The sequence below is a fragment of the Caloenas nicobarica genome, chromosome 17, assembly GCF_036013445.1.
Source record: "Caloenas nicobarica isolate bCalNic1 chromosome 17, bCalNic1.hap1, whole genome shotgun sequence".
NCBI lineage: Eukaryota > Metazoa > Chordata > Aves > Columbiformes > Columbidae > Caloenas > Caloenas nicobarica.
The window spans coordinates 3,683,774-3,699,431 of NC_088261.1; the positions used below are offsets into that span (position 1 = coordinate 3,683,774).

A 15,658-nucleotide genomic window follows, 5' to 3' on the forward strand; every position below is an offset into this window, starting at 1 on the left:
TCCAGATGAGATTCTCTTAACAAGATATGAGTGTCTGTCTGGGGAAAACTTGGGCCTAAAGTCTACCTAGAATACAGTACTGATGGCAGAAAACGACATGCAAAGGCTAAGAAAACTGAATTTACATTTTTAATAGTAAAAGCTTTGCATCCTGGAAAGAGAGAAAGCTCTTTGCTAGCATTTTGTTTTGTTACCTGAAAATGCATTTCTGATGGCTGGTATCTATCCAGCACAGGAACAGCAAACTCCGTGTTATCATTTTTCTTATAGAGCTCGTGTTTAACGCTCAGAAAAACACTGGAAAAGCAGTCAAAGTCACATGGCTACAAGAAAAGAAGAACAAGAAGTTGAGAAAATATCTGGGCATTAAAATACAGAAGTCTCATCTGTGTTCCAGCTCCTATGATCTGGCTTATTTAGGGACCTTCCGTCTCAGGCGTTTTCTTTGGGCCACTGTGTTTAAAAGCCATCGGTGGATTTTTCAGATGTTATTTTTTGGATAATTTTCTACATTTGGCTCCCATGACATGCCCTGGATAGTGCGTTCTGCAGTGTCTGAGCAACGTCACCTACCAGCGTGTGAAGCTGCAGCTCAGCGCACGCGTTCTCGCTGACCAGCAGCTTTCCGCTCGTTGTCGTGTTCTCATCTTCAAACCGCACTCTCCTGTTCGCCATTTTCACATCCAAATCCACCGTGTAGAGAATGTACAACTGTGAAAACACTGCAAGATTTTCACAGCCCTTCGTTAGTTGTGCCAGAAATTGTCCTCAGTGCCAAGTTTCCGAGGACAGCGTAAGGCTGTAGATTTCAATCTGATCACAATTCCCATTTATTACCTTGTTTAGACACCGGTAAAGCTGAGATTGTATCGAAACATAGTTTTGCTGTAACAATGCTGTTATTTTGGAGAACTAGGATTCTCTCAGGGTTGAATCTCATGCTGGTGAGAAAGTGGACAACTGGTCTCGAGCTAGGCAGTGAAAAACAGGTAAGGAACAGCATCAAATACAGATTTTTGAACTGAAACATTACAGCAGAAATGTTTTAAGAAAGCTTGGCAGCAAGAACTGCTCAGTATTTCCATGGTATTTCACCTGGCCTATTTACAGATGTTCCAGTTTCTGCTGGGAACGTTCAGAACACACAAAATCCCAAGAGTCTGAAGGAACAGGCAGCCAAAATACACCAATATGGCTAGAGTTTCAGAATTAAACACAGTGTTTATGTTTCCATTAGATAAAGACATTGTCTAGCTGTTCAAATTCTCTCTTTATCTGCAATTTGTTTTCAAATACAAAATGCAAGAACAAAATTAAACCTGTCTGCCATGTCTTAGCCTTTGTGAACTCCGCGGGTCATTCAGCCACCAGGTGTCTGATTGAAAAGGAGGTACGGTCTGTCAAGAATTTTTTTTTTTTGTCTAAATGAGCTACATTATCAGTGAATTGCAGACATCAAGGTCTGAGACCTAGATCTATGTTAATCAGTTAATGTTCACTATCTCATACTTGTTCAAAGCTTTAGACATACGAAGGCAAAAGCCTTTGCAATTTGAACTAAAGGCTTTACACTTTATATAATTTCTAGCACTGGGAAAGATTTTCTTTCTATGTCCCTCTGGTGCTGAATTAAAAATAGAATCATTACACAGTGCTTCGAACACATTCTATATTTGTAGCATTGCCCCAGGACACTAAAAAAAAGCACATATTACCTACCGGAGCATAATCACATTCTCCAGTGATCCTACTGTAATATCTCGGACACCATCATTAGTGAAATCAAAGCCACCATCAATGGATTGTCCAAAATACTGAAGTCCTGAAGAAATTTCAGAGGCTTTTACTCTCTAAAAAGGAGGGGTAAACATCAACAAAATCTAAGTCAGGATCTCTCTCCTGTCCTTGGGAAAATACACGTCTTTTCACGAGGCTGCTGTGAGGATGATTTGTGACACTCCTGAAATGCAAAATATTGACTCTTAACCTCCTGTAACAGCCAGGCAGGCTTGGAAAAGCCTTTGCTGTTCTACGGGCAGCACCTGAATCCAGCTCCCTGGCCTAAGCAGAGAAGTGAATAAGTACAGTTAAGGAGCAGCTCTGCTGCAGAAACCTGTGGAGTCACATCAACCATCTGACAGCTGCAAGTTTGTCCCCCACCAGTGCAAATGAAATGTGGAAGTCCTTCCTCCCAGCCTCTTGCTACAAAACCACAAGTTTTTCCCTCTTAAGGTGTACTGGAGGCAATTCTCAAAAAGACACGTACTTGAGAAAAGGAGCTCTTGATGTTGTCTTTATCACCATTAAAGATGTAAATGCTGCCAAAAGAGGAGCTGTTTGAAAGCCGATCTTCAAGGGGGGCTCCAACTGCAATATCCTCATATCCATCCCCATTGATGTCTCCGATGCTGGCCACTGTAAACCCAAACCGTGCAAAAGGAGAGGTCACCTGCACATTTAAGTGTCCTCTCAAGGTGAATGAACCAGTCTGAAAAACATCCGAGAAGGAAATCTGTTTATAGCAAATGTAGCATGAGTAGCTCTTATGTGAAAAAAAAAAAATCTTACTGCACACTTATAATGCTTAAAGGTGAACAATAAAGCCCTAAACAATATAAGAAGTTGAAGACACCAGCTGACTCTCGGAACAAAAGCTTGATCCTTCTGCGTGGAGAGCCCGCAACCCTCCCACAGCAGCAGTGTCTCTGGACAGCGGACACACCGAAGCACTGGCTTTTCTTTAATCAAGAGCAGATCGAGTTGATCCCCTGCTTGTTTCACGACAGAAACCATCCCATCTTCTCCACCCCGTTACAGAAAGAAGCCACAAGAGGGTGCATGTTAGTTGAATTCTATTATATTCTATAATAACAGACTCCCAGACTGTTTTGTGCTTCCAACCATCATGTATGTGCCCTGAGCAAATTTTAGCAGCGCACCAAAGAGGGCTTCTCCCGGTCTGCTGTTCAAGTTGACTTCTCACTCCAAATGATGCAATATATCCTGTATATTGTGTAACGAATCCTGTAGCTAGGCCCACAAAATATTTTGTTTTCTGCAGCTGCCCATGCACATGGTTATTGCAAGCACTGTGAAGAACGCTGCTTGGCAGAGCAAGGTCTGCACCAACAAATTTCTGCGTACCCGCAAAAGACATGATTTTCTCACACTGTGATAACAGTACGCCTTAGGTATAGAATTTTATTTCCTTACTTATATCTCTTTATATTCTAATGCCTAAGGCAGGACCGCTGGCTTCATCCTGCAGTCCTCTACCATACAGGGAGAGCACACTCAGTGAGAGCACAAAGGAGGAATGTTTTATTTGTCACTGCTTAGGCATGGTTGGAAAATCCCCAACATGGAGTGTTTACGCTACCAGTGTTTTTACCTCTGTCTCCAGGCGATAGACGTAAACCCTTCCTTCTTCCCCTTGAATGTGATAAAATGGAGCTCCAACAAGGAGAAGATCTGTCACCCCATCACGGTTCACATCAAGAGGGCAGAGCTCAGATCCAAAATAAGACCCAACCTGTGCTCCAGAAAAAAACAAGCAGCTCTTTCCCTGGAATTCTCTATATATAGCTTTGTAGAATTAGTGTCCTTTGCGGCAGTAAGGCAATTTTTAGAACAAAACATCACATATCTACTTATATGTGGATCGTTGCCCTATTATTTATTTTATTACAGCTATCCTCAGGGACAGATCCTGCAACCAGTTTAGCAGTAACAAAATCATTATTCAACAGTTTGACAGAGGAAAAAGAATACCACAGCTATCCCCAGGAGCCATGAGAACAGAATGTAAATATAGTACACCCCGTTTAGCTAAATTTCTTCCCAGTCTTTTTCCCGATTTCATGATTTCTTCTGGCATTCCCAGAGCATTATGGAGTGAATAAACACCAGGTAATCCACATCTTGGTACATCGGATGCGTGTGTGAGGGTCTAAGTGTGTCTGAAGGAGAAAATGCAGCTGGTGTTTGCGCAAACAAGGTGTGTGAGCTGACTGCCCTGGGGAGGGACGCGCCGTACCTGTTCTCCTTGTAGGGTTTGTTTTAAGCGTCCATCCTGAAACACCAACACCTTCCCCCTCATGCTGTGCCGTGGAGCTCCAGCCACGTACAAGGGTCCATATTCTGTGTGTACCACTGCCACACTGTACCCTGTGCAGTCACACAAGAAGCAAAACCAGTATATATTATCAGTACCATACTCTACGCCTGAAGGAAAAAGCCCCCAGTTTGGTCTGAAATGCAGACCTACATATTCAATGAGATCCAACAGTTTGCACCGTGTCCAGCTGTTGTGGCCCATGGCTTTGATTACAGATGATCTCATTAAAGTATTGATTGGGAAACAGGAGGTAACCTTTCTGAGAGAGAAGCCAGCAAAGCTGAGGTTTTCCTCTCTTAGCTTGTTGGGTAATTGAACAAATTACTGCTCTGAAAAACCTGCGTGAACTCTTGATAACTTTTCTTAGCATTCGTCACTGTTCCTGAGTGATTATGCAACATGAATGCTTTTTTCTTTTTAATTATTATGTCTGCAAGCTGGAAGGTTTAAAACCCTTCACAGAAGTGAAGAAAACACTATACTTTGTATAGAAAGCAAAAAGAGATCTGTTACAAGGCTTCTGTAATGGGAGAAGGATTATCCTGACACGAGCACCCCACAGCACCTCCTGTTACCTGGTAAGACTTTAAGGCCAAGGCTACACTCAGGACATACACAGCTCATGAGGCTACAAAGCACTGGGATGAATAACCGAGGTTTTATTTGTCACCAAGCCAAGAACAGGATTGATTCACGAGCTATTTCTTCTCCAGAAACTCACAACAAGTGAAATATTTATCCTTATCAGCTCTTAAAAATGCCCTTCATTGCAACTATTCTTATGCAGTGAAACCAAATGGCCTGTGTTAACAGAATAATTCTACAGGGCGTCATAACTCATAAGACAAAACAAGTCATGTCTTCCCAACAAGAAGCAGAAACACAGTGCTTTCACCAGTCTCTCTCTCCCAGCTAGATAAAATATTCGGAATCCAGTAAGATGCTGCAGAAGGTGGCCTTCTTCAGGTAAATGTTGTCAGTGTCACCACACTGCGCTAAACACAAACTAAGCAAAACTGCACTCAGGCTGTCATTTGATCTCAGAAAGGAGTAAGCTGATTACCTAGGTAACTGTATTTTGCTGTTTTGGCTTCTTCTTTAGATTCATTCAGGAAAGCAGCTGTCTTGGTTGCCAGATCATACAGTAGAATTCCACCAGACCAGTCAAAGGCCCCCACTGCACCAAACATTAAGACTTGCTGCAAAAGCAACATACTGCAAGTTAGAAGAGGTGAACGCAGGGCAGTTGCAAAGCTTTACTCTGCAAAGCAGTTTGGTAAGGAGCAGTGTTTTCTGGTTTACAACTCCTGCACTCCTTCCTGGGCGGTTCTACCAGCCCCTGTGGGATGTTGAGGACAGGCAGGTGACAGCCCAGCAGCACAGGACCAGCTGCACATCTCCCAGCTCACTACATGACTTTTTTTTTTTCCAAATTAGATCAGTGTTGCCCTTGCAGCCAAGGCTGTTGAATGTTCATCAGCCTCCTCACAATCCACTGTTTCCCCCTCCTAAAAGAGGAGAATTATTTTATTTGCGACGTGATGGAGTCCCTGACTTGTTCACTGGAGACGTGAATGCCAGCAAAAAGCTGTCAACTGGAGACAGCTCTTTTGCTCAATGGAATAAAAAGCATCCAGTGGTTAGAACAGGGGTCACATGTGAGATAACTCCCATCCTAAAATAAAATTCACTACTGACTGACTGTATAAAAGTGATATTTTAACTTATCTGATACATTCAAAGCAAGCAGTGGCTTGCAAAGAAGATTTGACTGCATGAGTCTCACACTTTGGCATCACCATCATTTCTTGTGGGACACCTGAGTCCCTGCACGTATGGAAGCAGCAGCTCAGCACACAACCGTTCAGCAGGGTTAAACACGGAACACTGACCTGATCCAAGATCTGCACACTGAAACCAGCCTGTGCAAGCTCATATTCCAGAGCATCACCCTGTGTACCTGAGGATGCAATAGAAACAGGGTAAGCCACTTTCTCCTTATTTCTCAAAAGGCGGTAATGAAATCGAAAGATTGCTGTTTACCTTCTATACCAATAATGCTCTGCTGCAGGGTTGAAATCAGCCCGTCTAATGCTGAATAATTGGTCACCTGAAATACATTTGTGTCATCTGGACCAGACGCAATTAGCCGTAATTCATTTAGGGCCTTGGGTTTTTTGAAGGCATCTCCCACCTGCAGAAGAGATGCAAATCAATCAAAAGAAGGAACCTTTAGAGTCTCCATACCCCCACCTACTTTGTTCAACAGTTTGTGGTAAAAACCTCCACTTCAGGCATCTTGTGTGAACCCAGAAATAGCAATTGCTTTGGGAGCCAATGAATTGGCCGGGCTCAGTGTCTCCAGGAGCCAAACCTTTATGAAACCTCTTCAAGTAACTGGCTGGTGCTCTATTCTGTGTATACAACTTTGTTGTAGCCAACAATTAATTTTGGAAATTGACAAATTACAAGACATCATAAAATCGAATTTTTTCCTCTGAAAGAGAAAAAATGAAAAGAGATAGCAGGAAGATTATTTAAGGTACCACATAGCATGTCTGAAAACAAACTTCAGACTTCAGGGTAAAGCCTTGTCGACGAACTAACACAGGTGCTGAAGGTAGTAGGTGTAGGAAGGAACAAACGGAGGCATGTAATTGACACTACATAGATTACGGTATCAGTTCAAATTGTAGATTTATACTTATTTTATACATAGCTCTTCCTTTATTTACTGGAACCGTGCATAGATCAGTTCCACCTTTTCTCTCCCCCAGTGTTACCAAGATATGGAATGAAGGTACAATCCAAGCACATTCCCAACTTACCCCGATGGCATAGCGCTCGATTCCTGCCATTTTGGGTGAATTTATCACTGTTGTCAAGTTCATTTCATCCAGGAGGATTTCCCCATCTGTAAGCACAATCATGACCTTGGCTGCATCCTGGCGGGACCCGTGACTTTCAGTGAAGATGGAATCCCTGGTAAAACACCAAAACAAAGAACTTGGGATGAAAGCCAAAGCTTTCCCCCTTGAGATAGAGGGAAGAGTCTTGTGGAATTATGCCCTTGCAACTAACAGTCACAGCAAGGAGGCAAGAGAATTTCTTTCATATTCACACATCTTGAAAATACCAGGTGCTGCCTCCCCTTCTATTGCTTCCTGAGCACCCCTACACCAAGAATTAGGCACTGACAACTGGCTTTTATAACCCTCTAAAACATGGCACAGAATCTGCTGCCTGCCATTCAGCCATCGCCAGATAAATAACTGCTTCCAGGACCCGAATGTCCATAGAAGTCCCTCTCCCTTACTCATGAAATGCCCTGGAAATTCATGCCCTTCATTTCTTGTGCTCTTTTGTTGTTACTTACAGGACATGCTGCATGGCAGATGCTGTTTTTGTCACGTTGCACACCTGCACAATATCAAGTACTTTCTGGAGGGTGGCACGTGGATCCCAGTTTTCTCGCAGGTCGAACTCAGTTCTGATTTCAAACCCATACTGAACCACCGCAAAACTGCACTGGAAGGAAGCAACAGATAAACAGCTGCTTGTGACAACTGTTGATTCAGAGAAAGAGAGTTCTCTGCAACAACTAGCCCAGAAATCCCAACAGAAACATTAGCCAGACTAGGTGGAAAGGAGAGAGCAGAGAGTACCTCAAAGCACTTCTCATACAGCGTTTTCATCATCTTGTGGATGAATGCTTTTGCTCTTTCAAAATCCTCTGGCTCGATGCTCCCTGATCCATCCAAAACAAAAGCAATCTCTCTCCCAGAACCTGCCCAGGGTATGGAAAGTAAAGGAATGAAGAGAAGGCAATCAACAGTTTTGGTCACATCCAAGTGCTTTATCCAGTGTTGTTGATTAACGCACATGTAATGTCACTCAAACAAGCGACTGAACTGCACCAAGACTGCTCAGCTGTCATTTCAGCATGACCTACAGCTCAGGTCTGGCAGCTCACGGTACAGCAACCCCCTGGACTTTTTTAGTCCATGGCGTGATTCTGTTAAAAGATACTTCACCACGTACGCAAGCCATTTTCCTCCTCCTCCTCCTCATCCTCCTCCACCCAGGAAGGGAGCTTGTTGTCACCGCTGTCATTAGTGTTTCTGCGCTCTGGTGCTTCAGTTGGAATATTTTCAGCTGAAACAGGGAACAAGTTTGAGCATAGATGACAGGGCAGTGGGAGAGAAAGCAAAAGGTGAACAAAAATCTGGCATTATTGCCTACGCAGCGTTCCTGCGCCTTGCTGCCTGGCAGCTGAACTCTTCCTCATCCCTACGGTCAATATTGCTTTCGGGTGCTACGGAAACACTTGTGACTTTTGAAGGCTGTGGGGATCAGAACCGCATCTCAGAACTACAGCGAGAGTTCAATAGAAATAAACTGCTCTGAGCACACCCAGAAGTGTAAGTATCACAACAGAAACACTGACCACGCGGTGAATGTGTGTGTCGTAAAGCACCTGTTGCAGCCCAGCTGTCTGTCCGGACGTTACGGCTGCAGGTCACAGATACAGAATATGATCTCTTGTGCTTGAGGACTGTTACCAGTGTAACAGAAATCACTTTTGTTTTGCTGTTGCTGGGCAAGTGACTACGAGAACAGGCTGAGATCTGGAGATGTATTTACATTCCTTGAGCAATGAATCTGCCCACCATCACAGATCCAGTCTATAAGCTACAGAGAAAATACGTCGGGAATGGGATTTCTTCTACCTGTATCACTCAGAGTCTCTCTCTCTAACTCCGAAAGGAAACTGCCAAAATCTTCATATGTGGACAGGAGGAACCAGTCGCTTCCAACTTTCTGCAGCTCTTCTGGCACCCACTGGTTGCTAATGAACTCTCCAATCTAGGGAGAAAAGCCATCAGGCAGGGAGACCGAACATGTTTCACACACAGACAAAAAACCCCCAACAAATTCCCAAATTGACATTAAAAACTTGAAAGCCCTGAAAAGGGAGTCAGTTTTTTGAAAGCTTGGTAAAGCAACTCTGATCCTAGATTCCACAGAAGCTCTTTTTTGCAAATAAAAAACTAACAACAGCTCTAGAGCCACAAGATTTATACAACTTCAGCATCTTTGTTTCTAGGATATATTCCTTCATCTCCTGCAAAATAAACTCTCTGGCATCAAGAAGATGGAGGCTCAAGTGAATCAAAGGATCCAAGGCATCTCAGATTGGACATGCTGCATGTCTAATGCAAGATGACTTTTTCTTCCACCCACTGCTCAAGCGTAAGAGCAGACACATGGGACGGATGGAAACACCACTCCCCCATATATGTGCTTTGATGCAAAAAAGTGTGGCTTTGGTGGGGCTCCCCACTCACCCCTGGAGCATAGAGCTTGACCATCGCCACTTCCAGGGAGTTCATCACAGTTCTCAGTCTATGGTTTTCCAGAAACACTTGCCCAGATGCCATGACAATAATTATCTTGTCGGTCTGGCTGGAGTCAGGGCTTTCATTAAAGACTTTTTCCCTGTGGAAACAGAAGCATAAAGGTATTTCATGGGACGAGCCATGTCTGCAGAGCTGGAAATATCAGCGTTGGTGAGAGGGCACTGATGTTGACTGAGCTCTCAGCCCATGACACTACACACGTGCAAGGCAAATGTGCACATTCACGTGCACAAGGATTTGTGCTTTCCAGGGACATCAGCTGCCCACAGCTGGTAGCTCTGAATTCACAAGCACTTTCACAAGCTGCATATGGGGCATTTTTACAGTGCGGGTCAGTATTGTTAGTCATACTACTGAGAAGAAAATGGAAAGCATGACTCCTTGAGATGCAGCAGATCAGTGAAAAAGGTGGGAAGGACCTTGGGTTTACCCATGAACACATGCTCAAAGCGAGACCCAGGTGACTGAATTCAAGGATGTGAGAGAAAGAAGAGATCAGAGGAGATGTGGGAGGCTGGACTGATGCATATGGAACACAAGGAGCCAATCAAGTGTTCCTGGAGCTTCTTGAGACACATGAACTCACAACACATGCTGCAGTGTGGCTGCAATGTCAGTCTGCGAGCTCTGCTGCTTGATATTTCGGACTTTGAAGAAAGCAGTTAGTCTGTTGCAGCTTTCTTGCAGGCTCAGTTCAGTTTGGATTTGGGCTCCATACTGCACCACAGCAAACCTGATCTGGAGGAAGCCAATATTAAAGCCAGAACTGGTTAGACAAGATCTAAGGCAGAATCCCTAAGTCCCTCAGAGTGCCAGGTTTAGTCCTAAACTTTACTGCACAAACACAGAAAGCATATATTGCAAATAATAGGTAGGTCAACTGTCTTCATCCCTCTGTCTCCATCACACATTTGTATTCTAGTGATCCCTTCTGGATCAGCTCCAGGAACTGACCTCATTTTCTTTGGCTCAAGACAATTATTTCCCTGTCTGAAGTTGCTGTATTTATCTGTCTGGCTAGACCTTTCGTGACCACATGGCTCAGCATCACTTTGTCTCCAGATTTATCTAAATCATTTAAAATAATGGTTTATAAGCCCCATTTCTTATTTTTGTGTGTACTGTTTCATGGTGCCCTGAGACATTTGCTTGGTAAAATATCTAAGCATCCTTCTGGCACAAAAACCCACTCCTGGCTCTTCCGCTTCCCTCTTCAGCTACTCCTCCTCCTTGACTCACTAGCATTTAACTCTTGCATTAGAATATGTAGAATATATATTCTACATCCTACATTCTATATATTCTACAACCAGCGTTACTGTGAAGTTTAAAAAGCAATAATTATGTGAAACAGGAGACTTTCCATTCTTCATTAGAGCTCTGATCCATCCCGCCTATCAGATTATGAGACTCTGAGGAGGTTCACACACCTTGGAGCATTTCTGCCACATTGACTTCATCATATTGAGGACAGATGTCTTGGCATTTTGGAAATCATGTGCCTTGGTGCTCTCTGATCCACCCAGAATGACAGCAATCTCTGTTCGCCGTTCTGTCAATGCAGTGAAATATAAAAGGATATTTGAAGGGACAACCAAACAGCTGAACATTTATTAAGGGTTCAAGGTCATTGACATATCAATAAACCAAAAATTTGACTACAGCACCACCCAGCCATTCTGAAAGCAGGTCTAGGTGATGATGTGGTCTACGCTGTAGTGACAGGTTTTATTTTTTGAAAATCTCAGTGAATGATGACTGTAATAATGACAGAAATTTGCCATTACAAATAACCGTCAAAACCTGCACTTTTCCCTCCCCAGATGAACGCAAGCTGCTGCACACACAGCCAGTACAGAAGGCAGTAACGCTTGTTGGTGTGCAGCACTTACCTTTGCACATGTGGCTGTTCCCTCTGCGGCCAAAGATCTCACCACAAGCACTGCTGGTGTCTGGAATCTTGTCTCTGCTGCTTTTACTTTGAACGCTGTTTAATTTGGTCTCAACTAAAGCATTTTAAAGCAAGAAAAAAGTACACTTTACCTTTTTAAAAATACTCTTCTAATTAACACACCTCAAACTCAGTATGTGTTTCCACCAGGGTTCCCAAATTTGCAGAAGACACAAGGATCAGACTGTTAATAGCAGTCAGAAAACTGAAGATGGAATGAAACCATCTAGGTGTCTAAAGTTCTCAGCTTCTTTGCAACGACTGCAATAAGCAGAGCGATGTTAGACAATCAGACCATCTCTGCTCCCTTGATTAAATGCCCAATAGCCCAGTGAAGTTGGAAGGAACAGCCTTGAGTGCCCAGGAACTTTTAAAAATCTCAGTGGATTTTGCCACATCCATCCACTAAGGATGTCAATACTTTTCTAAATCCTGGCTTAAGAGCTGGATCTTTTGGATGCATGGGACACCACAACAGAAGATCCCTGCTGCTGTGTGCTGGTTTTAAAGGCTGAGCTTTGTAACCTGTTGAAGTCACTGTCATATATGTTAAAATTCAGCTCTAGGTCTCTCTCTGGACTATAGACTTTGCTGGTTAGCAACTCAGAAGGCCCCTGGTGTCAGAGCAGAGCCTTGGGCTGTTGTTTCTGTCGCTCTGCGAAGGCCCCGATTGGTTTTGCTCCCATACCTGTCTTGGTGAGGTTGAGGAAAGCTGAGCTGCGCAGGTCGGTGGTGAGCAGGGTACAGACTCCGTTCACGTCCTCAGTTGTGGCGAAGGCTCGGCGGTGCTTCTTCTGCAGGCAAGCCTGGGGGGCGGAGGGGAAGGCTAATTAATGACTGATGAGATGAGCAAAGCCACAGGCAGAGGACAACTCAAGATGCCATCTGGCAAACACTCAGCATCCCTGCAAAGGACTGAAATCCTCCTACTGAGAGCACAAAAGCCCCTTCCCTGCAGTGACCCCGGCCACACGAGGTGGCCAAGACTTCAGCCCTGCGCTGAAGCAACAAGTGGGGCTGAAGGGCTCCCCAGATTGAGGCATCAGCCTCCTAACTGGTGGCTCTCCTAAGCCTCCCCTGCCAATCCTCCCTATTCCTACGGATGGGGGTGACTGCAGTGAAGTCCAAGGCCCACTGCAGTCCTCAGCCGATGAGAAGGGCTTTTCCCAGTTTTCTCTCCTGGCTGGCACTGCACCAGCTGGCTTTCCAACCAGCCAGGATGCAGCCAAGAGCTTTCAGCCTTTGTCCTTCTGTTGTGTCTGCTCATTTGCATTTTCCGGCAAAAATACACAGCATTTTGGGAAAATACAGTCATTCCGAGCCAGAGATATTTCCAGTCCCTCACCAGAATCCAATTTGAGTTCCTGTCGATAGCTATGCCACCATCCTGGATGTTTTTGGAGCCTTTAATCTTTCCTGAAATTGAATGAATAATTGAATGAATGAATGAGAACAAAATTGAAATGGGTACAGTACTTGTCAGCCTTGGGCAGACAGAACAAAGAAAAGCTACAATGACTGATATCAGCTGTATTTGCTCTTCTAGAAGGAGAGCTCAGTATTAGTTATCAGCAATCATAGCACTAATGAATATACTGGAAACAAAAACTTCGTATTTCAACAAAGTTTAGGTGAAGGCTTAAGTTGTGAGAGAAGAGGTCTTGCAGCCTCCAAACATCACTCCCAACGACTGGGACCGTGGGTTTGCTGATCCGTGGGACGCAGCAGCATTCCCAGTTCTCTCTGAAACCACCAACCTCTGCAGCCCCTCCTGCCCACGGCAAAGCAAGTGGACTGTACCTCGCAGAGGTATCTCCTGGCACTCGATCTCCTCCTGCAAAACGCTGCACTTCCTCAGCCTGCCCAGCCCCTTGTCTGCTGAGGAAGTAGCCAAAATCCTGTAGAACGAGAAAAAAGGTGGAAAAGAGGGAAGGTGGCACAATCAGGCAGAATCCTTTGGCAGTGCAGTGCAAAACCATCATCTGTGTGCCGCGCGGCCACTCATTATTCTGACAATGTCTCTTAATTAACTAGACACCAGTGTGGCTTTGAGCTGAATCAGCCACTCAAAGGAAAACAAATATTTTGTCCTACAAATCGTCGTCCTTCCCATTATCTGAACTGTGAATTCAGCAGAGCTATCCCAGACCAAGGAAGAGGTCTGGAAGTGACAGGCCCATAAAATACTGGAGGTAAAGGGAGACCAGAGGTGCGGCGAGAAAATCCAACCATCGCACTGGGAACGGCAACACTGTGTGAAATGGAGACTCTTCTTTGAGTCAGCCAATTTCTGCTCAGGGGGGAGGAAAACTTTATTTACTGTAAAACTTAAAATACACTGTGTGATATACAGTCTGAGCAATCTGCTCAGCGTAATATAGGTTATCTCTATAGCAACCACTTGTGGTTGGCTTCTGCTCACCAGCCTAGCCAGCCATTTCTCTTCCCTTACAGACCCAAGAGTCAAAATATAGCAGTTTCCAACTTTATGGTTTTCAGACCAAGCTCACAACGTAAGCCTTGACAGTCGGTGGGTGCCGTGACTGCTGCAGCCCCAGAAATGATGCTGTATGCCAGGAAATACTGCAAAAACCCAGCTGCTTGTTTCAGCCATTTGGTTAAATGAGCAGATATCCTTTCTGCGCAGTACCAGGACTGAGCTGTGGGTGAGGGGAGAAGCAGCGTGAAGACTCACAGGCTGACAATGTAAACCTCACACCAGTGAAGCTCTATCACCGCTCATCAGCCCCTGAGAACCAGGCAGAGGAGCCTGTGCTAACACACCTGTGCTAACAGCTGTAGAAAGTGAGAAGCTACAGGACCTCAGGCCACACTCATTCATAAAAACTTGAGAAGTCTGGGTATGTTTTTCTTTCTCCTGGTCCTTACATGGTTGTGTTCCCATCCGAATGCTGAAGAACTGCAGGCCACAACAAAGAGGCTGTGTGTGGTGTCATCCATGTCTTGCCAGTGTCAACATTAAAGCTCCTCAAGGACTTGACCACTGAAAACAAATAAATAAATGAGTGCAGGCTGTGATCTGTAGAGTCATCGTTAACAGGCTCTTGAGCCAGCTATGCTGCCCACCGTCAGCACAGACAGCTGGTGGGAGGGAGATACCAAGCTATGGAGATTTCACTGATTTAGATTAACAAAGATTTTCTTGCCCAGCCTAATGAAAAATAAAGTAATGGAAGTCCTGTTGTTCTGTAATGAAAGTCCACCTTGGATATCACAATACATTTCTACTAGATGAAACTCATAAACCTGCAGTCAGGCAGTAAGGGAAGCAAAACTCCAGGGCTTGTGCAAGTGACGTGCCACTTCAGGCACCAGTGGATTCACTTCTTGTAAAGCTGATATTCAACAGGCCAGGACACTGAACCCATTAGATTAAAGAATAAGCAGTTTAGGTAGAAGTAGGGATTGTTCCCCACAAGAACAGCCTTATCGTAAACCTGGTAAGAAGAGAAGAACATGGATTTTAGGTTGAGAGAGGTCCTTAGGTCGAGAGAGGTTCTCCTTCCCCTCAACTCTGCCCTGGTGAGACCACATCTGGAATATTGTGTCCAGTTCTGGGCCCCTCAGTTCCAGAAGGACAGGGAACTGCTGGAGAGAGTCCAGCGCAGGGCCACAAAGATGATGGAGGGAGTGGAGCATCTCCCATGACAGGAAAGGCTGAAGGAGCTGGGGCTCTGGAGCTTGGAGAAGAGGAGACTGAGGGGTGACCTCATTAATGTTTATAAATATATAAAGGGTGAGTGTCAGGAGGATGGAGCCAGGCTGTTCTCGGTGACGACCAACGGTAAGACAAGGGGTAATGGGTTCAAACTGGAACACAGGAGGTTCCACTTAAATATGAGAAGAAGCTTCTTCACGGTGAGGGTGCCAGAGCCTGGCCCAGGCTGCCCAGGGAGGTTGTGGAGTCTCCTTCTCTGCAGACGTTCCAACTCCCCTGGACACCTTCTGTGTAACCTCATCTGGGTGTTCCTGCTGCGGCGGGGGGATTGCACTGGATGAACTTTAGAGGTCCCTTCCAACCCCTGACATCCTGGGATTCTGTGATTTTGGCATGTTAACAAAAAGTTCAAAGCTTGGCAGCAAGGGAATAAATTGGTGCCAAATGTGATGGATAATCTGCTGAGGACGCAGCTCTGCTAAAAGTCCAAT

At 44.7% G+C, this 15,658-nt stretch overlaps 1 protein-coding gene across 1 annotated transcript in view; it reads right to left on the reverse strand.

The window, feature by feature from the left end:
- The window catches only part of ITGAE (integrin subunit alpha E), a 28,908-nt gene that overhangs the window by 10,410 nt on the left and 2,840 nt on the right, over nucleotides 1-15,658 (reverse strand). Inside the window, 22 exon segments of the mRNA XM_065646830.1 lie at nucleotides 195-323; nucleotides 574-722; nucleotides 838-971; nucleotides 1,720-1,850; nucleotides 2,267-2,488; nucleotides 3,392-3,532; nucleotides 4,037-4,167; nucleotides 5,181-5,316; nucleotides 6,010-6,077; nucleotides 6,161-6,311; nucleotides 6,946-7,099; nucleotides 7,494-7,645; nucleotides 7,783-7,904; nucleotides 8,159-8,272; nucleotides 8,848-8,983; nucleotides 9,466-9,616; nucleotides 10,124-10,275; nucleotides 10,968-11,089; nucleotides 11,430-11,543; nucleotides 12,177-12,294; nucleotides 12,834-12,904; nucleotides 13,289-13,386. Coding sequence (XP_065502902.1) covers nucleotides 195-323; nucleotides 574-722; nucleotides 838-971; nucleotides 1,720-1,850; nucleotides 2,267-2,488; nucleotides 3,392-3,532; nucleotides 4,037-4,167; nucleotides 5,181-5,316; nucleotides 6,010-6,077; nucleotides 6,161-6,311; nucleotides 6,946-7,099; nucleotides 7,494-7,645; nucleotides 7,783-7,904; nucleotides 8,159-8,272; nucleotides 8,848-8,983; nucleotides 9,466-9,616; nucleotides 10,124-10,275; nucleotides 10,968-11,089; nucleotides 11,430-11,543; nucleotides 12,177-12,294; nucleotides 12,834-12,904; nucleotides 13,289-13,386 — 2,896 coding nt within the window.